This window comes from Zingiber officinale, chromosome 1B, assembly GCF_018446385.1.
Source record: "Zingiber officinale cultivar Zhangliang chromosome 1B, Zo_v1.1, whole genome shotgun sequence".
Lineage (NCBI taxonomy): Eukaryota > Viridiplantae > Streptophyta > Magnoliopsida > Zingiberales > Zingiberaceae > Zingiber > Zingiber officinale.
This window is the reverse complement of record NC_055986.1, coordinates 122923077-122949916: the sequence shown is the minus strand read 5'-3', so window position 1 is coordinate 122949916 and position 26840 is coordinate 122923077. Positions and strand designations below refer to the sequence as shown.

General features: G+C 43.8%; 3 protein-coding genes across 5 annotated transcripts; 1 reads left to right on the top strand and 2 right to left on the bottom strand.

Moving 5' to 3' along the window:
• Positions 1-13126: 13126 nt before the first annotated feature.
• On the bottom strand, positions 13127-17996 carry LOC121976515 (transcription termination/antitermination protein NusG). Its single transcript, XM_042528706.1, has 4 exons — positions 17527-17996; positions 16463-16641; positions 14201-14528; positions 13127-14095 (listed from the first exon to the last, which is right to left on the bottom strand). Exons 1-4 carry the CDS (start codon positions 17941-17943, stop codon positions 14015-14017), a joined length of 1005 nt encoding a protein of 334 aa, XP_042384640.1. The 5' UTR covers positions 17944-17996; the 3' UTR covers positions 13127-14014.
• On the bottom strand, positions 13286-13585 carry LOC122041656. The gene has a single exon (XM_042601421.1). The coding sequence runs from the start codon at positions 13583-13585 to the stop codon at positions 13286-13288; it is 300 nt and encodes a 99-aa protein (XP_042457355.1).
• Positions 17997-18316: 320 nt separating the features above from the next.
• Positions 18317-26315, top strand: LOC121976495 (serine/threonine-protein kinase ATG1c-like). 3 transcript variants are annotated; one of them, XM_042528693.1, is made up of 13 exons: positions 18317-18734; positions 19332-19449; positions 19563-19621; positions 19958-20022; positions 21496-21589; positions 21675-21755; positions 21834-21939; positions 23266-23338; positions 23411-23730; positions 23797-24158; positions 25236-25518; positions 25612-25746; positions 25832-25963. In XM_042528693.1, exons 1-12 carry the CDS (start codon positions 18474-18476, stop codon positions 25716-25718), a joined length of 1929 nt encoding a protein of 642 aa, XP_042384627.1. In that variant the 5' UTR covers positions 18317-18473; the 3' UTR covers positions 25719-25746; positions 25832-25963. The 3 variants fall into 3 exon arrangements, with proteins under 3 accessions (XP_042384627.1, XP_042384612.1, XP_042384620.1); XM_042528678.1 differs by having other exon boundaries at positions 18320-18734; positions 25612-25682; positions 25865-26315; XM_042528686.1 differs by having other exon boundaries at positions 18322-18734; positions 23806-24158; positions 25612-25682; positions 25865-26315.
• Positions 26316-26840: the final 525 nt, after the last annotated feature.

The window sequence follows — 26840 nt, the reverse complement described above, 5'->3', positions numbered from 1 at the left end:
GTTGCATGCATAGAAGGAAAGAGAAAATAAAAATAAAAATAATTAAATTTGTTAGGAGGATATAATAAGAAAAGTACTATAGAAAGATATGCCCTTAAATAATAAAGTAGTGTAGCCTATGCTTTTTAATAAATTTAAAAATTCATGTGCATCTTTAGGTGAATTGTCGAAATTTGTTTGAGGCCAACAATAAAGTAGAGATTCCTTTGCCAGGGAGAAATGTTTACTTAAATTGTTTGTTTTTGTAACTTTCTTTTCCCCCTCTCTCCTAACCGGACAACTTTTTTTAATTGACGTTATATCAAGTTTATGCATGATTAATCATGCAAATGATCGATCTGAAAATTTTTATTGATTATCAGATAAATCACAAAGCTCAGTAACGCAGATAATTCATTAATCCATCATTTTTAATCAATTGTCCATTAAAACAAAGTCATTTGTTAATTCACTAAGACTAATTCTTCATCATTATATAGAAAGTATGAAGATGACAAGTTAAAGATGTAACTGTCGCGCTGATTGGATATAAACTCTGCTTCACTCTGCAATATAAGGTGGTGTTTGGTTTAGAGGTTTGGGAATGAGAGAATGAATTCATTCCCAAACCTTGTGTTTGGTTGATGGGAATGAAATCAAGATTTTGGAATGAAACCCAAAAAATTTGGGTATGGATGAAACTCACCCCCTCCCTTGGGTTTTGATGGAATGGGAATAAAAATTAAGATGGTGTAATTGGTTCTCTCCTAGGAATCGGAATGGGAATGAGTATCATAGTATTGTGGAATGAGAATGAGTATGAGCTTGGGTATCATTCCTAAAAATAATGTTTGGTTAGTTAAATATTTTCAATCAGAATGAACTTAAATTTCTTTTTTTACCCTTAGAAGAAAATAAGAGAAAAAATTAGATGGAAGATAAAGTTGAATGTGAGAGAAACATTGATGAGAGAGAATGATGAGAGAGAAAATGTGATGAGAGAGAAAGTGTGATGAGAGAAAATAAGGAGAGAGTGGTATATGAGAGATTGAGAAGAGAAAAAATATGATGAGAGAGAAAGAGTGATGGGAAAAAATGAAGAGAGAAAAAGTGTGATGAGAGAAAATGAGGAGAGAGAGTGTGATGATAGAGAATGAAGAGAGAGAAAATATGATGAGGGACAATATGGAGAGAGAGAGTATGGTAAGAGAGATTGAGGAGAAAGTAAATATGATGAGAGAGAAAGTATGATGAAAAAATTAGGAGAGAATGATGAGAGAGAAAATAATGAGCGAGAGTGTATGTGATGAGAGAGAATACAGAGAGAAAAATGGTAGAGAATGTGTAATGAGAGCGAATGAGGAGAGAGAGTGTGATGAAAGATGGAAGAGAATGAAGAGAGAGAAAGTGTGATGAGATAAAATATGGAGAGAGAGTATGGTAAGAGAAAAAGAATGATGAGAGAGAAAATATGATGAAAAAATGAGGAGAAAATGAAGAGAGAGAAAATATGAGAGAGTGTGTGTGATGAGAGAGAATACAAAGAAAAAATGGTATAAAATGTGTGATGAGAGAGAATAAGGAGAGAGAAAGTATGTTGAGAGAGAAAATGTGATGATAGAATGAGAGAGAAAGTATGATGAGAGAGAACAAGGAGAGAGAGTGAAATGAAAGAAAAATTGAACAAATATACTAAGGGGTCCTTAGCGTTGGTCCTCCGACGTTCAAGTCAGTCACCGGAGAAAGGAAAAAAAAATGGCGTAATAGTAGACGCAGACATGAATAGTGAATAAAGCGTACATCTGTCGGTGCATGAATCCCCTTTATATAGTGCCCTGGTGTGGGACGTGCACACTTCTCTCGAGAGATGTGACACGTTTTCCAATTGGTTGTGGACATGTTCTCCAATTGATACTATGAAAGAACATGTCGGAAAAGTGTCTCTGACACCATACCTTAACAGGACATACATATCCCTGACAAGACAGTAGAAGCTTTCATCGTACTATATTTCAGAAGGATATTGAGAGATATGACAGTAATCTCATTGCTCTACTGAGCGAGGAAGCCGCTCGGTTGGGACTGCTCAGCTCGGTCGACCTTGGTTGTTCTTCCGTATGATTACTGGGTATAGTAGCTTATCTTCTTCCGCTCGGACATCCGCTTCTATGATCTTAACATTCTGTCGATCTGCAATGAGTGTCTAGTGATCTTGTCCTATTGCTTCGAGCTAGACGAGGATCGGTTTGGACAAACCTCTTGTCGATCGGACACTGTTCGTACCGATCGATCATCATAGTCGACCTATGCTCAATCACCATAGATGAGTTTTTTTGACATACTGACATTGATAATTTTAATTTTAACTTTCTCGTCGACTGTTATCTTTAATTTTAACTTTCTCGTCGATCTTGTCCTATTCCTTTGCTCCAAACTTGTAGTCCGAGCGGAAAGATACCTAAACATCCGACCGGACATCCGCAGTGGTTTACTTGTACTTTGTGGAGACTAACAAACAGGGGTGCTTTATGACTGTGATCGGTCAAAAGGTCAGCTCGGTCCATGACCTTTTTAACTGAGCGTCGGAACCCCGATTTGACAGGGTGCCTACCAACTATAAGTGCAAACCGGCCGGACCCTTCCGGGTACTCGATTCCATCGGCCGGCCGGCAGTCCAGTCGGACCGGCCATCTATGGCCGTCCGTCCGGTCGGACCACACTCTCCTCTGTTCCGGTGACTTCCACTTGGCGTTGACTTTGCAAGAGAAGGGGGGGGCCCGCTCTTACTACCGGATCACTTGCCTTCCCTTCAAGTCTAGTCGAAGGAGGCGCATAGTCCGACTGACTGGACTGTGAGTCTAGCCGAACGGCTCTTCCATGCTAATACTCTCCGCCCGGTCAGCGACAGAGATATCCTTGAATGAATCAATGATGGCTTTCGCCGGATCTCCTCGCGTTCTGCGCCAATCTTCGACATCAATGTCGATCATACCTTCATTAAATGCTCCGAATGATTGACTGCCACGTGGAGCAATGCCATCAGAGTACGGAGGCGGTTGCATGATATTTGGATGTGACCGAAGCAATTCGAAATAAACGGCTAGATGTATGCATTGATTCCCGTGACCTGGATCCGACGGTGGAGGCCGACCGGCCCTCACCCTATAAATTCTTCGTTTCCTTCTCGCCTTCACACGCCTCCGTTACCTCTACTGTTGCTCTCTGCGCTGTGGAGCTCCGGCGATCTTGTTGCTGCCTTCTGACGCTCTCCGGCGCCTTTCCTCGATTCATCTCCCCTCAGTAAGGTTTTAGATCTCTCCTCCTTCCTTTCCGGTATCTAATCCGTATTTCTTCCCCTAGCTCGAGTCTTTGAAATTCCATTCCTTCGTCTTTGGAACTTCCTTTTGGATTTCTCTATGGCCAGTTCTTCTCATCCCAAGAACAATCCTTAGCCCATGGTATACTACCATCGATCTCGTTTCAACAACGGATTTTGATATTTTGGTGACAATTTCAAATCCCGAGGATATCGTTCGCCTTCCGCTCGGCCGCACAACCACCGCGCGGCGGTTTTGTGTCTTCGCGACCAATTTACCACCGGTCTGCGGTTCCCGTCCATCCTTTTATAGCGACGTCTGCAATTATTTGGCGTGCCGCTCGGAAGTTTAGTACCAAACACCTTCCGCCTCCTCTGCGGCGTTGTCGTTTTGTTCAAGATTCACAACATTCCCTCCGACCGGAGGTCTTCTTTATTTCTATTATCCTAAGCAGCCGAGCCGGACACCTTTATGTTCCAAGCTCGGCCCGGTTTGGTCTTCTTCAATAAACTACCCACTTCCAATAAACATTGGAAAGAGAACTACTTCTTTCTTCGTCTTCCCGGGCAGATCCCCTTTCGTACCAAATGGCAGGTCGGACCGCCTACCTCACCCGAGCTCAAGAAATTCAAGACCCGACCGGACTACCTCCAAGCAGCAAATATACTAGCCGGTCTGAAGCTCGACATCAACAAGCTCCTTCCTGAAGGAGTGATGTACATATTTGGTTTGAGTCCGAGCAGGACCCCACTACCGAGCAGCTTTGGTAAGAACTTAACTTATACATTTACCTTGAGTTCTAACTGATTTTCAACTCCTTTCCTTGCAGCGAACATCGTAATGGAGTCGGTGCTGTTCGGGATTCTCAAAAGGAAAGCGGTCGCGCTTGAGGCGGCGGCGGCTAAGGAAATGGAGCAGCTGGGTATTGCTCCGGTCGGCTCTCACGAGGATGAGAGCGCAGACAACGCAGGGGAGTCGGCCGCTCCAGCCCCGCCTACTGAAGCAGTGGGTGGCGCTACCTCCAGGAACCAACGGCCCCGAGGAAGGGTCCGATTCGGGAGGAGGATCAACCACGCAAAGAGACGCCGAGTGGAGACCGCCACGCTCGGCTACCTCCTGTCCAACCCTCGGACCGCCGCCTCATGCGAAGGGAAGGCGCCGGTGCACGAGACCATTTCATCGACCGACGCCTTCGATCGACGAGCCGATCGCCCGGTCGAGGCCACTCCGGTCGACACTCTCCCCCCTGCTCAGTCCAACGTTCGACCATCCATTCGCGGTCTTCTGCGCTTCTGATCCCGGTCGGGCGATCCCTGGTCACGGCCGCACAATACGGGTTACTCTTCATCTTCCGACTGAAGAGTTGCTGCCAGAAGCTGACCGGACGACCGTGCCCGAGCACACTGTTACTTTGAAAGGGCCCCTCGCCGAGATGTGGGCCGACGCTCGGGCGCGCGTAGCACTGATCCCTCTCCAGAACTTAGCCAATAGCCACATGCAAGCGGCTACGGGGGTAAGTTCTTCGTTGTTTTTTGTTTTTTGTTTTACCTAAAATATTTCCGCTCGGCTTCTAACAACTGCGCCTTCTCGTTTCAGAGGTGGGTGGAAGAGATAGCAGTTTCCAACCGTCTGGCTATGGCGGACGAGGAGATAAGGCAACTGCGGGCGGCAGGTGGTCCGAGCGGCTCCCAAGGACCTTCCTACTCCGAGTTGCAAAAAGAGCTGAAGAAAACTCAAACTCTGCTAGCTGCTGAGCAGAAGAAAACAGCTGATCAGGCCCACGCCCTAGCCGAGTCCGAGCGACAGGTCAAGTCGCTTGACACAAAGATAACTCTGGCCACCACTCGGAAGAACACAGCCATCTCCGATCTGGAGAAGAAAAACGTGGAGGCCCGGGGCCTGGAGTTGAAGATAAAGGAGCTGACGGAGCAGCTCGATCGGGAGAAGGCAGGCCGCTCGGCCGATGCGGAGAAGATTGAACGTCTGAATGAGGCCCTGACAAGCTCCCAGGCAACCTTCAAGGAATACCAGGATGCCGAGCCGAGCCGAGTCGCCGCTCTCCGACAAAGTTACATCCGATCGCCCGAGTTCTCGGAGAAAATTTGCGAGCGGATGTACTCGGCTTTCGACCTGGCAATTACGGCCACTATGACCTATCTGAAGTCGAAGGGCCTTCTTCCGGAGTCCACCAATATTCCAGCCGGCGATCAAGTGGAGCTCCTGAGCAACATTCCGAGGGACCTCTACGACTACATCGAGTAATTTTTGTAATTTCGCCACTCGGCTGAACATGCACCTTTTTGTACTTAGGCCACTCGACCTAAGGTTCTAATTTTAATGAAATGCTTTCCTTTCGTGTACCCTATCTTTTTGCCCTGTTCCCTGGCTAACACTTGTACGGTCCGCTCGTCTTCTATCACATCATACCTTGGGCATTCGAGGTGCATTCTTCCAGAATGAAGTGTTTTCCCCAGCTCTTCCGTCCGGCCGAATATCAATCTGGGCTGCTAGCCAGAATCGCTCGCTATAAGCCGATCCGAACCTTTTATACCTCGAGTCCGATCGGAAAATAGCTTCGGTCTGAATCGGCGGGGAATACGAATAATCGCAGTGTCGACGATATTCCGCTCGGATTATTTATACGCCTGCTCGTCTCTTGATTTTTAACGACGGAGCTCGTCGCGGATATTTATAGCGGTCGGCGCGGCTCTCGATCTTTAACGACGGAGCTCGTCGGGCGGATATTTATAGCCGGTCGCGGCTCTCGATCTTTAACGACTGAGCTCGTCGGTATTCCGCCTGAGGGTTTATAGCGCCTGCCTCTTGATTTTTAACGCGGTGTTCGTCGGTAGCGGATATTTATAGCCGGTCGGCGGCTCTCGATCTTTAACGACGGAGCTCGTCGGTATTCCGGCCGGAGGGTTTATAGGCGCGCCTCTTGATTTTTAACGACGGGCTCGTCGGCATTCCGCTCGGGGTTTATAGACGCCGACTCGTCTCTTGATTTTTAACGACGGTGCTCGTGGTATTCGCTCGGAGGGTTTATAGACGGCTCGTCTCTTGATTTTAACGACGGTGCTCGCCGGCGCGGAAAATTATAGCCGGTCGGCGCGGCTCTCGATCTTTAACGACGGAGCTCGCCGGTATTCCGCCGGAGGGTTTATAGAGCTCGTCTCTTGATTTTTAACGACGGTGCTCGTCGGCGCGGATATTTATAGCCGGTCGGTAGCGGCTCTCGATCTTTAACGACGGAGCTCGTCGGTATTCCGCCGGAGGGTTTATAGACGGCTCGTCTCTTGATTTTAACGACGGTACTCGTCGGCGCGATATTTATAGCCGGTCGGCCCTCGATCTTTAACGACGGAGCTCGTCGGTATTCCGCTCGGAGGGTTTATAGACGCCGCTCGTCTCTTGATTTTTAACGGCGGTGTTCGAGGCCACGCCGGTCGGGCCTGAATGTTTAATATTTGTAGTTTCCGCGGTTTCTTACTCTGATATGTTTATAGGCGCGGCTCTTGATTTTAACGACGGTGCTCGTCGGCGCGGATATTTATAGCCGATCGGCGCGGGCTAGACGGCCGTCAAGGCTAATTTTGACACTTCCATTCGGCGTTGCTCTTCGCCTTTCCCCCAGCTTGGATAATGCCCTCCTGGCCGCACGGCTCAGGATCTACTTCATCGAGTATTTTGGCTCGGATAATATACCTCCGTTCGAAGGGTACGGGGCCTTCGATCTAGCGTTTGGCATGACCAATTTAATTCCGGCCGAACGGCACGGGTTATTTGCTTACAAGTCTAACCACATAAACCTCCCGGCCGATCGGCCTGGGGGCCTTCGCGCTACGATGATAATGCCTTATATTCGCTCCTTTGACTTTTCATCTCTGCATTTCAAGTATTTAGTCGAAAAATGAAATACACAGGGTGATTTACAGTGATACACCTTTCACCTATCTAGCTGCCGTCCGTCTTCATCCTCCGGATAATACGCGCCCGAGCGGAGCTTCTCGATGATTTTGAAAGGGCCTGCCCATGGCGCTTCAAGCTTGCCGACGTCGCCGACCGGCTTGACTTTCTTCCAGACGAGATCGCCGACTTGGAACGACCTGGGAATTACGCGCCGGTTGTAGTTTTGCTTCATCCGCTGACGGTACGCCATCAGCCGAACGGACGCCTTTGCCCTCTCCTCTTCTACCAAGTCCAGCTCTATGTTTCTTCGTTCGGTGTTGTCATCATCATAGTTCTGGATCCTGGCTGACTCAACGCCTACTTCGACCGGTATGACAGCCTCACCGCCATATACCAAATGGAACGGTGTGACTCCCGTCCCTTCTTTTGGCGTCGTTCGGATAGCCCACAAGACGCTCGGCACCTCGTCCGGCCAACTCCCTCCCAAATGGTCGAGCCGAGCGCGCAGAATACGAAGAATTTCCCGGTTGGCGACTTCAGCTTGACCGTTGCTCTGAGGATAGGCCACGGATGTGAAATGTTGCTCAATGCCGTAGCTTTGGCACCAATCCTCCAACATCTTCCCTGTGAACTGCCGCCCGTTGTCGGACACCAATCGGCGAGGGATGCCGAACCGACAAATGATGTGCTGCCAGATGAATTTTTTAACCATTTGCTCAGTGATCTTTGCCAGCGGCTCGGCCTCCACCCAATAATCTACCGCCACTAGTAAAAATTTCCTCTGCCCGGTCGCCATCGGAAATGGACCCACAATATCCATTCCCCACTGATCGAACGGACATGAGATGGTTGATGCCTTCATCTCCTCTGCCGGTCGGTGGGAGAAGTTGTGATACTTCTGGCATGAAAGGCAGGTAGATACTGTCCGAGCGGCATCTGCTTGTAAAGTTGGCCAAAAGTATCCGGCCAAGAGGATCTTCTTGGCTAACGAGCGTCCGCCCGGATGACCTCCACATGATCCTTGATGTACTTCCTGGAGGATGTAAGCTGAGTCCTCCGAGCCTACACATTTTAGCAGAGGACGCGAGAAAGCTTTCTTGTAAAGCTGATCTCCGATGAGTGTAAACCGACCGGCTCTTCTTCTGAGGAGCCGGGCTGCATATTCATCGGATGGTGTGGTGCCCGAACGGAGGAATTCTATAATAGGTGTCCTCCAGTCACTTGGAAACGCGAAGCCTTGCATCCGGTCGACATGCGCCACCATCAGCGTTTTTTCAATTGGTTGCTGAATGGCGACCGGCGTTATTGAGCTCGCGAGTTTGGCCAACTCATCGGCCGCCTGGTTCTCCGTTCGGGGAATTTTCTGAATAAGCACTTCTCGGAAAGTAGCTTTGAGTTTTTCAAAGGCCTCAGCGTAGAGTTTAAGCCGCACACAGTTGATTTCAAAGGTGCCGGAAAGTTGCTGAGCGGCCAACTGTGAATCCGAATAGAGAGTCACCCGACCAGCTCCCACATGACGTGCTGCCTGTAATCCGGCTATAAGGGCCTCATACTCTGCCTCATTGTTGGTGGCCTTGTAGTCCAGCCGGACGGATAGGTGCATCTTTTCTTCTTGCGGTGAGATAAGCAATATCCCAATCCCGCTTCCGAGTCGAGTGGAAGACCCATCCACATATATCCTCCACAGAGCTTCCGGCTCTGGCCTCTGCACTTCGGTCACAAAATCAGCCAAGGATTGGGCTTTGATCGCCGGGCTGGTACTGGATGTCAAACTCGCTTAATTCATCGTCCACTTGATAAGCCGTCCGGACGCTTCGATTCAACAGGACTCTTCCGAGTGGACTGCTCGTCCGACAATGATTGTGTGGGCCAAGAAATACGCGTCGAGCGGCTAGAACCAATGCAAAGGCCAACTTCTCGAGCCCGGTGTGGCGAGATTCAGCATCTTTCAAAATATGGCTCGGAAAATACACTTGCTCTTCGCGTTCGCCTCACAAGTCTTGAGCCTACGGATGCTCGATTGACGACAAATACATATCTGTGACTCGCCTCCGATCGGCTTGGCCAGTACAGGCAGGGAATTCAGATATGTTTTCAACTCTTCAAATGCTCGGTCACACTCTTCGTTCCATGGAACTTAGTAGCTTAGGATCTTAAAGAATGGCGAGCTCGGCCGGCGGTTTGGAGATGAATCGACAAAGCTTATCCGACCGTTGCACTTCCCTTGTGTTTCGGGAGGAAGCATGTCTTGCAGAGCTTTCACCTTGTTGGGATTTGCTTGATCCCCGCTCGGTCACTATATACCCCAAGAAACGCCCTCCTTTAGCTCCGAACAGGCATTTCGGGATTTAGCTTGACTCCATATTTGCGCAGTGTTCGGAAGGTTTCTTCCATATCCTTGAAAAGATCGGCCGCTCGGACGGATTTGATAAGAATGTCGTCCACGTAAACTTCCAGGTTCCGCCCGATCTGCTCCTTGAATACCTTGTTCATCAAGCGCTGATAGGTGGCCCCGGCATTCTTCAATCCGAACGGCATCACATTGTAGCAATATGTGCCGTCGGACGTTACGAAGCTCACCTTTTCTTGATCTTCGCGGGCGAGCGGTACTTGGTGATAGCCCTGGTAGGCGTCGAGCATGCAAATTAACTCACAGCCGGCCGTAGAGTCCACCAGCTGATCTATCCGGGGCAGAGGATAAAAATCTTTGGGACATGCTTTGTTTAAGTCCCGAAAGTCAATGCAAACTCGCCACTTGCCGCCCGGCTTGGAGACCAATACCACGTTGGCTAGCCAGCTCGGGAATTGCCGGCCTCCAGAAGTTTCTCTACTTCCGCCGGATTATGGCATTCTGCTCGGCGCTAAAATCTTTTTTTCTGCTTTACTGGCCGAGCGTCAGGTCGGACATGCAACTCATGTTGCGCTAGGCTAGGCGAAATTCCGGGCAACTCGTGTGTCGACCAAACAAAGACATCATGATTTTGCTGGAGGCATTGGATCAGCTTCTTCTTCTGTTTTTCCTCTAGATCTGAGGCGATGAAAGTGGTGGCCTCCGATCGGGTCGGATGGATCTGAACTTTCTCCTTTTCATCATAAATTAAAGCAGGAGGTTTCTCGGTTATGGCGTGTACCTCGATTCGGGGGACCTTCCGAGCGGAAGAAGCTTCTGCTCGGATCATCTCTATATAGCAACGCCGAGCTGCTAGTTGATCTCCCCGCACTTCTCCAACTTTGTCCTCCACGGGAAATTTTATCTTCTGGTGGAAGGTTGAGACAACCGCTCGGAATTCGCCGAGCGCCGGTCGTCCCAAAATGACGTTGTAGGATGAGGGAGAGTCAACCACCACGAAGTTTGTTGTCCTGGTCCTCCTGAGCGGCTCTTCTCCCAGCGAGGTGGCCAACCGGATTTGTCCGACCGGCTGAACTTCCCGTAAACCCGTAGAGCGGGTCGTCATTGAAGCAGCTCGGCTCGATCAATTTGCAGTTGATCGAACGCCTTCTTGAATAGTATGTTGACCGAGCTCCCTGTGTCAACAAATATGCGATGAATGGTGTAATTTGCTATTACCGCTTTAATGAACAGAGCGTCGGGGGTACTTCACTCCTTCCAAGTCTCCGGCCCGAAAGTGATTTCCGTCCACTTGCCCGCTCTTGGCTACTGACCAGTATGGACGCCCGCCTTTCTTGCTCGGTTGGAGTCTCCTCCGGTCGGCCCACCAGCAATAACGTTGATTTCGCCGGAAGTATTGCTCCTGTTTTCTTCCTCCCGAGTGGATGGTCGGGACCGTTCCCTGGACGTCCGGCGACTCTCCTGTCTTGGGGATCTATGCCGATCGGACGTATGGTGATGTCGCCTCTCTATGCGGGTCCGGTCGGCTTCCTGGGTCCTTTGCCTCGTGTTGAGGGGAGGAGACCGTCGTTCGGCTCTCCGGGGAACAGGATTGGACACAAAGGGAAGGCTTCGGCAATCCCTCGTGTTGTGCGTATCCGTTTGGGGAATTTGCAGAACATTGGGGTCCACCTCTTCTTTGGCTTGGACCGAGCGGCAGCCACTTCTTGTGTGGGCTTCGACCCTCGGTCCTCTAGGTGGTTGCTGAGCGGAGTGCTGCCCGCTCGGCATGAACAAGTGCACGCTCGGTTGGAGCTTCTTTTTCCGAAGCGGCTTGCGCTTCTTCCACGCTTATGTATTCGTTGGTCCGATGTAGCATGTGATCATAGTCTCGGGCGGCTTTCGGATGAGCGACCGAAGAAGTCCCCATCAACAAGGCCTTGTGTGAAGGCGTTCATCATCGTTTCCGATGTGTTGGGATGTCCATCGCCACTTGGTTGAATCACCGGATGTAAGCTCGAAGCGATTCTTTTGGTTCTTGTTGATGGCGAACAAGCTAACGCTTGTTTTCTGATAACGACTGATGGCGAAGTGGTGGAGGAAGGCCGCTCGAAGTCAAGCTTGTGATGGATCCGTCCGGCATCCTACGGAACCACCGCTGAGCCGATCCCGAGAGCGTGGTAAGGAAGACTCGGACTTCACTCCATCGATGTATTGGTGGAGCGTGGCAGTATTATCAAACTTACCCAAATGATCATCCGGTCCGTTGTTCCATTATACTCGCCGATCGTAGGGGGCACGTAGTGCTTGGGCAGAGGATCTCGCAGAATGGCTTCCGAAAATTGGCGGTTGGTCCGCTCGGGAGATGAGTCCGTCCGGGAGCTTTCCCCTGTCATCCCGCCTTGGCATTTCATCCGAGGAAGATCCTATATCTCTTCGGGTGCTTCTGGGTGCGAAATAAGGCCCGGTGGAATGCGACGGTGGTCGGAGGCTCGGCCCCCCGACGCGGACGTTGCTTGTTGCTCCGCCTCGGCGGATGCTTTTTGCTTTGCTCCACGAGTTGGCGGCCCTTATCTCGACCAGCGCCGAGTTCCTCCCTTGAAAGCGCCACTGCAGGCCGCCGCCCTCGCCCATTGTCTCGCCGGATGCGGGAGCTGCTCCCAGCACGGCGCCATTTGATCCTCGTCCGAACCGAAGTCAGCACGTGACGCCCAAGGCTCTTGATGTAGGTCTCCAACTAGTGTCGAGATGCTCCGGTTATCCTGCACAGAAGTCGAGCCGGGAGGGTTTCGACGACCTCCGACGCTCAAGTCGGTAAATCACGATGAACAAGGTGGCTCCAGAAGTCTCAGAGTACATACCATAATCCTCTGTCGATGAAACCTGAGGTTCTTTATATAGAGCTGTGAAAGGTTTGGGCACGCGTACCAAGGTGCATAAGTGTCCCCTGTCCTATCCTAGGTATGCGGCTGTCAGAAAGCTTACCTGTCCTTTATCGCTACAGTCAAAGCATGCCCTCGATGGGACAGCAGAATCCCCTGTCACAAGATTTGGAGCATGACACACACGTGAAACCTACAGGTTGTCAGAGAAAGAAATCCTCTGGCCCTTTCCTTTGCTCCAAACTTGTAGTCCGAGCGGAAAGATACCTAAACATCCGACCGGACATCCGCAGTGGTTTACTTGTGCTTTGTGGAGACTAACAAACAGGGGTGCTTTATGACTGTGATCGGTCAAAAGGTCAGCTCGGTCCATGACCTTTTTAACTGAGCGTCGGAATCCCGATTTGACAGGGTGCCTACCAACTATAAGTGCAAACCGGCCGGACCCTTCCGGGTACTCGATTCCATCGGCCGGCCGGCAGTCCAGTCGGACCGGCCATCTATGGCCGTCCGTCCGGTCGGACCACACTCTCCTCTGGGTGGGCGGCTGTTCCGGTGACTTCCACTTGGCGTTGACTTTGCAAGAGAAGGGGGGGGCCCGCTCTTACTACCGGATCATTGACTATTAATCGATGCAAATTAATTTAATTAGGTAAACTATCGGTGACAGTATATGCAGGATAAATTAATTTAGGGCAATTAAGACGCGATTAAAAATATATGATAATTAACCTTTTCGAGTTGGAATCACAAGTAACATAACATAGAAGGAGCAGGAGGAAGAGAATGCAGTAGCAGAAGCTCCCCCGCAGCAACAGCGCCACAGAGGGACAATATAGACTTGCAAATGGGAGGAAATTAATAGATCATCAGTTCTTAGCGAACAGACCTCCGAAGCCGCCGAACTTCTTCTTGGGGACGGCGACGGAGGTGGTGCCGGAGGATTTCCTGGAGCCGGTGGCGGTGGTGGAGGTTGCCTTCTCCGCGACCTTCTTGAGGATGGGGTCGGTCTCCACCAGCTGGTCCTCCTTCTGTAGGCCTCCCAGAATCCAGTCAAACAGCCCTTTCTCCCCCCCGGCGCCGCCGCTCCCAGCTCCTTTGGCTGCCGCCGTCGCAGCGAACATTCTCGCGCCGGCTGATCCGGCCAACGCCATGCTCAGGGATGCCATCTCGGTTAGCTCTGTGCAGCTGCAGGTGGATGGTAAGAAACTTGCGGGTCGCGTGGCAAGAAACTTGCGGGGCTACGTATATACGTGCTTATGCGACCCGGGTGGATGGGTTAACGTAGTCCACACGTTTGCCATCGTCGGGTGCTTGGAGCACGCGGTGGAATGGCGTCGCAGTGCTCTCCACAAGCCTCTTATCCGGACCAAACATCCAAACCGGATCGGACCGGACTGGTGCGTTCAATCAATTGGATCCGCAAGCTTAAGCTAAATTAGCCTAAGCTTACGGGTCAACTAGACAGGGCCCATCGGTGTCAGAATTACGGACAATCCGATCCGTTTAACACCTATGTATTTGCATTGGAAAAATATAATAAATGTTTGCCGATCAATAGTAATGTATAATGTTTAAAAAAGGAACAGCATTCTATCTCATGAGGCTTCTAAAACGAGTTGATCGACCTCCAAATCCACAGTGGTGGCTGTGCCAAACAACTGCAAGTTCACAGAAACCTGCGTGAAAGAATTAAGAACATATAATCAATTGGTAAAATTAACTTCTGGCTTTAACTATACTGACATTCCATTATTGAGGTCATACAACAGCACACCACATACCTTTCCAGTTTGCTGATTCAGCTCCTTGATGCAGCCAGTGAATTCAGACAAAGGTCCAGACAGAATGCGAACAGTTGCACCAGGAGAAAGAGATTTGGGACCCTCTAAACCCACCGGACTATTATCGAAGTTCTCTTCGACTTTCTTCGGCTCGCCAAGCTTAGTGTTCACAGCAGATTCTGTATTGCCTCCAGAATCATTGTCTACGGTGAGATCTTGTTCATCTTTCGATTCTTTATCAGCATTATCCTGCTCCTCTTTAGCTTTTTCAAATATAGCCTCCATTTCTTCTTGTGGAACAGGTTTCGGCTTGTTTATCTGCCGCTTGCTGGAAAAAAAACAATAAAGAAAATAGCAGGTTAGGAGTATATCTGGTAGAAGAAATATGATTTCTTTTGTGATCTCATCTAGCTTTCTAACAATCCAGTTGTAACTACTACTAACTAAAAAACAGTTGAAAGGCAAACAGATACCAGGCAACTTTCACTGCATATAGAAGTTATAAGCTATATATCTATATATTTACGAAGCTCCATAAAGATAGAGAGTAACTTTCTTTCTGGTTTATAACTATAGGCAACAGAGTAGCTCAAAACCTTCTAAGAATCCAGTTGTCACAACTACTAACCTTGAAGTAACTGAAATGGAATCAGTTACCTTGCAACTTCCATACAAAACGAAGTTATGAGCTAGAATACACATGTCCATATCTTATAGGAAGCTCCATAAAAGTTAGAATGACAATAATTTTCTTTCTCAACTGTCCTTACTGCATTTCAAAATATAATATGCTAGAAAGAGAAAACCAAGGACTCCGTAGTCTGATTAAGGTTCTTATTATAATATGTTTTATTTCTATTAGCTCTATTTTTTAACCAATAAAATGAACAAAATTCCACATCTATTATAAGGTGAATAAGATAACATCTAGAGAGGTGATCTAAAACTGGTTGGAAAAAGAAGAAGAAAACAGAGACTAGAAGAATAGAAAAAGTTGGGAGAAGTGAATCTGGAGGTGGGGATTAAGTAGAATAGAGAAAGAAGGCTAGAGTTTTCCATTTAGATACAGTTTCTTACTAAATGGTACCAAAGGACCCCCTTTACATAATTACATGTAAACTCAAGTAAAGTCTCAAGATTTGCATTTACTCAAATTATAATTACATCAACCTGCATACATAACTTACTCAAACAGGACATTCCATCAAGTGAAGGTTACTGGATAATTATTCAATGAAACAAAAATTCACACACATTCCCTCTAGTTCGTGATCTGTACAAAGTTATCAAAATCTTTATAATGAAACTCAAGTCAAGTCTCAAGATTTGCATTTACTCAAATTATAATTACATCAACCTGCATACATAACTTACTCAAACAGGACATTCCATCAAGTGAAGGTTACTGGATAATTATTCAATGAAACAAAAATTCACACACATTCCCTCTAGTTCGTGATCTGTACAAAGTTATCAAAATCTTGGCTTGATTATGCAGTCTTATGCTCATAAGAAACAAGCTCTTTACATATCTCAATCTCTCATCATACTGATAAAAAAAGCTTAGACTTAGGCTGATTAAATCTAGAAAGCATGGATATTTGAGTAGAGTAAGGTAGTCATGTTTAATATTTGGTTGTTACCATACACCAGCATTGACTAGGTGCAACCTTATACCCAGTCATTGTCATTGTTTAAATACTTTAAATTGTAGAAAATCTTGCTAGTTCAGTTTAGAAGCATAAAATGAATAAACATTCAGAAAAAAAAAGACTAAATTTTGTCCACTGGCCCACATATGAAAGAAATGTTTGCTATTTTATATTCATAAAACACATAAGAGAAAAATGGAAGTGCCCAGTTTCACATTATTAAAGAGGCATGATTATAGCTGTTAGCACAAAGGGTAGCTTAGAGAAATTTAACCTGGAACCTAGTACTTTTTGAGAGCTGAAGCACTAATAAAAAATATTCATATTGTGGTTAAATACTCAATTGAGTACACGCAAAAAACTAACACGAAGTATAGGCGGCATTATGTGAAACTGATTTAACTAAACTTTGATGTCATGATCAATTGAGCATGTTTTCAGCATAAATATTATCCATAAATATAAGCTTACCAGCATATAGTGCCGTAATTGCAGTGCAAAACCTCCAACAGGAATCCAGTTACAATTTCCTACTACTAATGACAGAAATAAAATAGAGAAAAAAGAGACTATTTAAAAAACACTTCTCGGTGAATAAAATACCACGTACGTGTTTCCAACTTTGGATCCCACAAAGCCACCAACACCATCAACTTCTCTAATGAAGTCATGGATCTCCTTGTTCAAAATACAATTCAGGAAGACACAACCAGGAAAAAGGGGTTTGAGTTTCACAGATTCAGATCCAATTTTACTTTTCCTTTTCAGTCGGACAGCTGGAAAATAAACCTGCAGTTTCAATGTTTGCATGCCAAGTCAAGGTACCTCCATCTAATTTTCAGCAATGACTGAATCAGCATAAAACAAGCATCAAAAAGACAAAAGAAGAATAATTTAGCGGATACAAATGGTAGTTTAACAATGACCTGCAACATAATCATCTAAAACCTGACATTCATAATAGTGTATAATTCCACACAAATAGAAAGATACCTACATTATTTAACTTAGCCAGACATAAGTTTAAGTGAAACATATAATAACAAAATGCTTAGACATACATTGAACAGCTAAAGTAGTTAAAACCATATATGCTAAAGTTGTTAATGTCAAGAGACATGTATGCCAAACATGTTGATATCATAAGTGCCTCTTACATCACTAGATAGGGATTGGAGACAGCTCCGCTTGTTACATCACACCACATCAAAATATATATTTCAGAACCAAAATGCAGTGGGAATTCCATATATATTTTTGTTAGATTATAGTAGAATCCCTTCTCCTTCGTTGAAATCATGGGTTTGCTCGAATTCATCTTTTTTGTTGATTATTCCGTTTTCCTAGTTTTCCGACACCCTCCTTCACATTTGATTTCATCATATAGGGGATTACAAGGAGGTATCAAGTCTAACCAAGAAGATTAGAAAAGAAGAGTAGGCGTTCAGAAATAACCGAGACATCAAGGGAAAATGTTTTCCTTTCTATTTTCATGCCAAACAAACTGAAATGAACTCATTGTTCGATTAAAATAACATCGCTAGTCTATACACAGAAAATATATACTCGGATTCCTTTATTCTGTTATTTGAATCAGCCAACAATTGTACTCTTTCTCATGGCTCGAACAGCATAAGATACTTTAATCAAAATCAAGGAATGAGAAGCGGAGACCTTGAACTCCAACGAGGGGTAGCTCCTGGAGAGCCGGCGCGCGAGGCGGTCCGCGGTCTCGTGCCCATTGACGCGAGCGACACGGATCACCCACCACTGGGGGCCGAGGCGGGCGAGGTGGTCGAGGTTGAGCTCCTCAGTCCAGGAGGCAGGTTTCCGCTTGCTTTTGGATTTGTGTAGAAGCCGCTCCTCCACCTCCTCCCGCCAGCCGACGCCGCCGGCCCTGCTCTCCCTCTTTTCGTTCTTCAGCTGCCGCCTCTCCCGAGCGGTCAGCTCGCTGCCCCCGGAGGCTGACGCCGACGAGACTACGACCGATTTCCGCGCGGCGAGATCAAAGCGAGAAAATTTGGCGGTCGGGGACGGAAGGACAAATGGCGGAGGATGGGAGGCGCTCGGAAGCAGCAGGCCCCCAATCATATTCTCTTCGCCCTCAAAATCGAATGGGCCGGATAGGTTCTTACCGGCTTACCCTTTTGTTTTTCCTTTTAGAAAATTATCAAAAAGCTTCCAAAGTTTTTTAGTTCTTGCATAACGCCCTCTAAAATTTCGTTAATTTGCTACTGGACGTCCTTTATAGATCGAATATATCTATTTATATTCTTTTAAATTACAGTTTATAATATTTATTTATAAATATTAACTTTAAAATATATATTAAAAGTTTTTTTATTTAACTTAATGAGTTATTAAATTTACTCATTCAATTGAAATCGAATAACCAGGAAAGCTTTAAAAACTAGGGATCAATCTGCAATTTGATCAAATTGAAGCGTCAGCGACGGAGAAACCTTTTCTTTATCTGACCTCAATTTCATGAACGCGGCGTTTCGGGATCTCTCTGCTCCAACGCGATACTTTCTCGATTCCTTATCCTTGTGGGCACAGATACGATTAACCAGGGAGAGTGCCAAAATTCCTTGCCTTCTTCTCCCAGGGTTCGTCCCGCGATGGGCAGCACCAGCGAAGGCCGCGGCTTCCCGAGATTCGGCCGCGTCGTCGGCGACTACATGATCGGGCAGCAGATCGGGTCGGGTGCCTTCTCCACCGTTTGGCGAGCGCGGCACCGAGTGCGGGGGACGGAGGTGGCCGTCAAAGAGATTGCCATGGATCGACTCTCCAAGAAGCTGCAGGAAAACCTCCTCTCCGAGGTCTTTATCCTCCGGCGAATCAACCACCCCAACATCATCGCCCTCTATGACTTCATCCAGGTCTTGTCTTCTCTTCTCTCTGTCTCTCTCTTATTTTCTCTTTCTCTCCTCCTTTGGATTTCTTTTCCTCGCTTTCGTACTCGTCACGGATGTTACGTGCTGGAATTGAGTGATTGGAACCCATGAATTGCGGTTGCTTGGAGTTGTTTTATATTTTTTTCGTTACCTGCTGATATGAACTTAAATTCTCAGAACTGAGTGTCCTGTTGTGAACAACCTTCTAGAGCGAATTATGACGTATTCTGTTACATTTGAGTGTATGTGCATTCCCTCACATCATTCTTAAATCTTCAATGTGATCGTGAGGCGTATATTAAGTTTGAGTTTAAAACAATTAGTTCCTTTCTGTTTTGAGTTCAAAAGCGTACTGCTAGCATGACAGCAGACATTGATCATATGACTTGTTGGAGGTCAAGTACTACAGGCTCTTACACGAAAGAGAAGCTCTTCAACTAATTTTTACCACACCTAGCGTAATGGAAAGAAGAATATTAGATGACCAGTGCAGGATTGTTAAAAACATAGACATTTAAGATTCAGTTGCTGAGTTTGCTTATAAATTTAAGATTCATACTTCGTGCATATCATTTGTATCAGACATCTGGAAGGATCTATCTTGTATTGGAGTACTGCAAAGGTGGTGATTTATCCGTATTCATTCAGAACCATGGGAGAATTCCAGAAAATATTGCAAAGCATTTTATGAAACAGCTAGGTATCAATAATTTGTCCATTGGAAATACAGTGTTAAATGTTTTATATTCTCCCTGGCAAGATTCATATGGAATTTCTGTAAGAGTGATGAAATAATTTTTTTTCTTTATACAGCTTCTGGTTTGCAGGTGCTACGTGACAACAATGTTATCCATCGGGACTTAAAGCCGCAGGTTTTTTTGTTTTTCCTTGTCATACTTTCTTTTCTATATGGGAACTTTTCACATTATTTAAACTTGATAAATATAATCATTGTATATCATTATGGTAGATTGTAGCTATGATTTAGTTGTTTTGCAGATAATGAAGGCCCATTGAGAACTTTTGCTTGCAGTTATTTATTGGAAACTTGATCATGGAGACATTCTCTTTAGCTTATATAATTTTGTTTTTAATGATTTCTGGCAGTCTCAATTGGTTTTGCTTTGCCTAGTTAAAATAATTATAAATTTCTTAGTAAAATAACCTGCTCTGATTACTTTTTTAATAGTTTCCTCCATTTTTGTTAGAATCTTCTCCTCTCAACATATGAAGAAAATTCTGTCTTGAAAATAGCTGACTTTGGCTTTGCAAGGTGAGTTTTCTACATCTGATGATCAAATGATTCCTGCACTATATTAATATTTATTTATTCTTAAAAAAACATGATTTCTAGATGTAGTCTAATGCCTCGTTATAGTAACAACATATCCTTGTGTTGCAAGTACTGAATAGATATTATATTTGTATATTGTTGTTGAATAATTAGCCATCTAGTATGGTATATTAACTGTACTTGTAAATCTTTCTTCCTAAGATATTTATCTCTGATTGGTTGGTTATGTTGTTAACTTCCTCAACATGTTAACCATGGATCTTTGGTCTTTACAGTAGTGAATGTGCCCTTTTCTATTGATTGAATTTTGTGTTGATTTTTAATTTTATTCTGCAGTAATGTTTGCAAAATTGCCGACCCTACCTAGTGGGATAAGTCTTGGTTGTTGTTGTTGTAGTAGTAGTTATGTTTGCAAAATGTGTTAATCTAGGTTCTTTGTTCTATATGCTCTGATCGAGAAGATCTTTATCCAAGGATTTTCTCAGTTTTTCTGCAAATGGTTGTTTCTCGCAGTGAAAATATCCAGTGTTTGGTATCAATACCATATCATTCATACCCTGAAAGAGATTATGCCAATCTCACTCTTTGTTTCACTTAGTGAAGTATGAAATTAATCGTGCCATTCTCCAGCTGACATTGACATGTAAGAATTTATAGGTTTTTTTTATCTAATAGTGGAGCACCTCTGCTAGATGCCTTATTTCTCTAAGTTTGTGTCAACTATGCTGCTCATATACCTATATATTTTGCCTCACGAAGCTGTGATTGCCCCAATTTTTATCCCTCAATGGAAATAAGGTTAAGATTCAATTTGATAGGTTTTTGAAAACTTTAACGTTGGATGTCTAATGCAACCTTCAGTTGTTCCCGTTCATGCTTGACACTGGCATTGTCGGTTTTATTGAAACCTTTCTTCTATCAAGCGCCCTTTTTTAGAGTGGCAGCTGTCCTTCAAGGAAGTGAATGAAAGAGTATATATAGTATGTTAAAAGAAAAGGATAATGAGGTAGAAGACAGGAGCAAAAAACTATAGTAATTCTTAAAGAGAAATTTTATTATGTTAAAAATTTATCTATGTCTAGCGATCACATTTGTGTATAGACTTTTGAGCCCTTCTTTAATACAACCTCCTTGGAGTTGTCTGTCTTAATGAGATTATGTTGGATTTGCCGAGTTTGAAAATTTATCGGCTTCTTATTTGTCATTTGGGCTTCATCCTTCTAGAGTTATGAAAAGGAACTTAACCTGCATAAAATTTTTCATCATTTATTCATTGTACTTATTATTATTTTATTGTCCTGTGAAAATTTATGATTTTTTTATGAAATATTTTTCACTTTCTTTTTTCCCCCTAATAGTCTTTTTCAGATTTCAGTTTCTTGTTGGATTTTGTTGAGGAAAATATTGTGATATGGTGCTTGTTTCTAACTTTCTTCTTAACTCATTTGGCAGATCTCTAGCACCTCGTGGCCTTGCTGAGACTCTTTGCGGTTCTCCTCTTTACATGGCTCCAGAAGTAATGCAGTTTCAGAAGTATGATGCAAAGGTTTGAGTTAATAAGGCTTATCACATTATAATTACCATGCATATTTGGAGCAATCTTGTATGATGCCATTCTACTTAACTAATAGGCAGATCTTTGGAGTGTTGGCATTATTCTCTACCAACTTGTGACTGGAAGAACACCTTTTACTGGGAATAGTCAAATACAGGTAGGCCTATACATTTCTTCTGGTGTTTTTATATGCAAGAAATTGGCTTCTTCAATAACAAAAGCCTTTCTTATACAGTTGCTTCAGAATATACTCAAAACAAATGAGTTCTGTTTCCCTTTGGACTGTAATTTGAGTGGTGAATGTGTTGATTTGTGCCAAAAATTGTTGCGCCGAAATGCGGGTATGTTCTGCTTGTTTTCATTTCATAAATTACTTGTGCACACATTTTTGTACCCTATAGATGGGCCAAAATTTTTGCTTCTATTTGCAAGGGTAAATGCAGAATATTATTTGATGGATGGAAGGACCATATTACTTGTTTCTTTAATTTTATGGAATCAAATAGGGAAGTTCATGAATACTTAAAAATTGAAAAGAAAGGAATTTTTTTTCTAAGAAAAACTCTTATCTTGATAGACTTCAATAGAACTCACTTCAGGGCTTGTTCATTTGTAATAGTTGATTTTTGTATTTTGTATTCCTAATTCCTTCCATATTGCTTTAATGATTGCACATCTTGTGCAAACGCCTGCTCAGTGAGTTATCTAAGGATGAAATTACTAGTTTGATATGACCAGGAAAGATAGATATCCTTGTCATGTATTGGCCCTCTGACGGGAGGTGCAATGATAAGAGAGCTAGATCAAGGGCTGGGGCTCTCATAGGGTTTGAATAGGTATCTCATAGAGCTTCTCTGTGCATTCATATTGCGGTATAGTGTTTTTCCATGTAGATATCCATAATAGAATGGTAGGGCCTAGTAGAGCTAAGGATAGACAGAAAGAATGGGCCGAGTGATGATGTCTCGGCAACATGACTAGTCTTGCAATGTTCATTATTCTCATTCCTCATATAAGGACTATTAGCGAGCTGGCAAACCAGATTGACTTTCTTTAGTTTACTAGATCAGCATAAGTCGTCCTTAACTGCTTGCCTGAATCTTGCATTAGCTTCTCTCTTCTTTTAGAACTTACTGGCTGTGTTATACAAGACATCACCTTTTAGGATTTTTCTTTTTGTGAATGAATTCAGCTTAATTTTGCTCAGGTGTTCCAATGCTTTAGTCTATTATGAAGTACATTTATAGGATTGGGCAAACATCATAAAGGCAACACACATTTATTATGAGGTGCATTTTAATGATTGAGTCATCCTAAGTTGAATATTTTAAGTTCTGGGTTTTATAATGTCCTATATATACAATGTAATATGTGTCTCTTTATTGGAATAGCTGTTGCATTATTTTCCCCAATTAATGACCTAATCAAATTTATTTGGCAACGGAACAAAGTGCCATTTGAATCCTCTCAGTATATTGCAGAGAGCCTCAAATAAGGATTCAATACAGGTGCAGTTCTTAGGTTACCAAAAGAACAAATCAAGTTTTTAACTGAATTTTCTGGATACTGATCACTTCATCATTTAACAAGTTGTCATCGTACTTTTTTTGGGGGTCAGAATCTTGTTATATGGTTCCAGTTTTTGATAATATGACAGTTCATTCCAGTTGAACGATTGACATTTGAGGAGTTCTTCAATCATCAATTTCTTTCGGAGCAACCAACCATTGACACAGCAAGGTGATAACAGTAGTGCATATTCTTCAATGATCACCAAGTGCCATCAGAGAAATTGATATTGTACATTTGCAGGATTAAATCTGAAATAAGAGATGACATTACACTTGAATGTAGTCAAAAGAGGTTATCAGGAGAAATTTCACATGATGACAGTCTGCCTTTCCCTTTAGATGAGGAAACTAATGTGCAGGAAACAAGTATTCCTGATCCCCAGAACACGGGTTCAGTGAGACGTACTACTGGGTTTACTATTGGTTCCGAACATAAAAATCTATCTTGTAGTCCATTAAAAGATGTTGCTGTTCCTTCCAGATGTAGGGGTCAGACACATGATTTTAGCATGTCTCCTCCACGAATTGCTAAAGAACAGAAGCCTTCTAATTACTCCAATGGTCTCATCTAATTTCACACTTGCTTACTATTTAATATTTAGATCTACTGCTAATCTGTCATATTAGATTCTGCAGTTGTGGATTCCTTGGAATTTGTTGATCAAGATTACGTGATTGTTCCTAGACCCCCGTTGGATATGTCACCCAATTCAGTAAGCCCCAGTCCAAGCAATTCACCTCGCAAATCAGAAAATTCACCCGTTGCACCTTCTAAAGTTAATGGACTAAGTGCACCAGTGCCAATAATTGGTGCAGCAGGTGGTAATAGCCATGCCATTGGAACCCCGGGAAGTGGTTCTGCATCATTAACTTCACAGGGTTCCATGGACGTGATTGATGCTATAGAGCAGCCATTGGGTCATTCCATGGTGAGGATTAGATCATTGCAGCAGTTTGCATCTGTCATAACAGACATTGTTAAAGAAAAGGTAAATTTTTTGAAATTGTCAGCTCGTTTTCATTCTTGTTCAGGAGCATAATCTTTTTGAATGATTAGATTTCTTCAAATCATTCTGAATTTGTCCAAGGAAGGACATTGATTCTTGTCACTGATAGTTATCTTTTTGTTTATAAATGATTGGAAATAGAATATATATTTTAACATACTGGGTAGTACGCTGGATTTATCATGCATCAGTGACAACAACTTTGGTTTATCTATGGTTACCTTTTTACAGTCATACTGGGTAGTGGGTAGTACAAGTCATGCTCTACTATGCCCACCCAATTTTGGTTCCCAGCTGGTACATGGAGTTATTTCAGTGAAGGCTTTAGTTACTACTGTTAAAAAATTAAAAGAGTAATGCTATGATTAGTTCATGGAACTGGGTTGACAGGGCGTCGAATAGAAATATATATTCTTTAGTTCATGGAATAAAATAAAAGACAATTACCCTAGGATACCCCTAATAATCTTAATTCCTAAAAGAGTTCATGGAGTTATTTTAGTGAAGGCTTCAGATTGCAATTGCCTTCCCAAAAATACCTCCATGGGGAATTGTAATTGCATGGGAATTGGTATTCCAAGTTACTTTTTAACCAAAATACTGATTCCATGGGAAATAGTTATTCCATTGAACCAAGCAATCGAGAACTGTCTTCTTATATTCTGCTGCTCCTGTTTTCTACTGAAGAACAATTATGATGATTAACATTTTTCTAAAAAAGAGAGCGATGTTTACCAGAGAACCACTTTATGAGCAAAAAATCTTGTTCTCTTTCAGTATAAGATACAGCCTTTTTAGGTTTCTCTTGACTTCAATTCACTTTTGCAAAAAACTGGAACGTGTCTATGGGAATTACTAAAACATTGACATGGTTCTCCTATGTCTCATCTGATACTCCCACAATATTGCAACTTATGCTGTATTTTTGTTTACCTGCTTCCTTCATCCTATAGACTGTTCTGCTGTAATTTTTTTGTTTTTTCCCTATTTTTTTTTTTAACTCATGTGTGGATTAACTTGCTATCTTTCTGTTTTGCATTTTGCTGATCCTACCTAAAGATTGCAAATGGTCAACAACATGAAGCATTCTCAGTCCAGCTATTGGTTCTTGCTATCTGGAAGCAAACACTGCACATTTGCCATGCAGAGGCTTCATCCACACCAGATGTCAGTCCATTTCGAGAACTAAAAAGCCTAAAGACCTGCATTTCCAACACTGCTGAATATTTGAATTGCATAGACTCTCAAGTGTCAAATTCAGTTTGTTCTGAGATCGAGAGGAATTTCCTCCTTGGCGTTGAGTATGCCGAAGAACTTGCCTTAGACATCAAACAGAAGACTGGTACAATACTACAATTGAGAAATTTTTTCGTGATTCATATTTAAATGGAAATGTGAAATGCTGTTTCTGATGCTTAAATTCACGATCACGCAGTACCTACTGAACTGCCGGATGCAATTGAGATAATATTCCAATCGGCCCTTACATTGGGCAGACAGGGTGGTGTAAGTAAAATATCTTACCTCTGGCGATCTCTCTAATAATTACATTGAACTTTTGTCGATATAGTGAAGTTTTAACTTTTCGTGAGGCCTGTTTTCTGAGGACACCTCAATGAAAATACTGAAGCAGAATCACTTTTATCCTATCTTCTAACACTAAACCATTGCCCTCTTAAAACGACCAGGTTGATGAGATGATGGGGAACATGGAGAGGGCATCATGTCAGTATTCAAAAGCAGTAAGCTTGTTGTGTTTTCTTCTAGTGGAAGCTCCAACTCTAGCGCTCAGCCCACCGTTTTCGCCCACCAATTCAGACCGCTATCGTCTACGTACGTACATCGATGTGCTCCACAATAGACGAGGCCAGTCCTCGTTCCAAAGGAAGGGTGATGATCGAGGAAGTCCTTAAACATTCTAGATCATGCAGTTCCAATTGTTTGTACTGATTCTTTAGGCTGATGTGTAGAAGATGTCATTATTATCAATGCATCCGTCCAAACTGTGAAGTAATTAGTTGGTGCAGAAACGCAGTCATCCAAATGTTGATAAACCGTATGGCTCAGTGAAAGAGAGCAACTTTGATTGTGCTAACTAATTAATTAATTAGTTTTTTCTTGACGCTTCTAGATTGATAATGATCTCCGTGTAGACCCTGCCTGTCTCGTTTCATCTGCATTTATAAATTGTTTTATTCCCACGCCACAGCTGCTTTTGTTGAATGAAAAGGCACCACCTCCACCAGCAATATTCGATTTTTTTTCTAGCATCTTGTCGGATGCACGCCTCTCCAGCAATTATCCAATATATTAGGCAGAGAAATGCCCGTTGATATGGTGTACGTTTTTTTTTTAATATTGTAATTACGGTCAGATTGTAATCACAATTTGATCATAATTAATTACGATTGATTTTCCTATTAAAATTATAATCGGATATGAATGAATAATCTCTAGAGGTTATTCTCATTTGATATCCGACAACCTGGCTATTCACCGTCGATGATCTATTCTGACCTAAAATATAATTTGAGTGGAAAGATGAATCAGAAAAGAATCTCTATAAAAAAATTGAATAAGAGGATCCTCTTTGGTTGATTATCGAGGATAAATTCTTTTACTTAATAGTATAAAAATTACTAAAATAATAAATTATTTATTTTT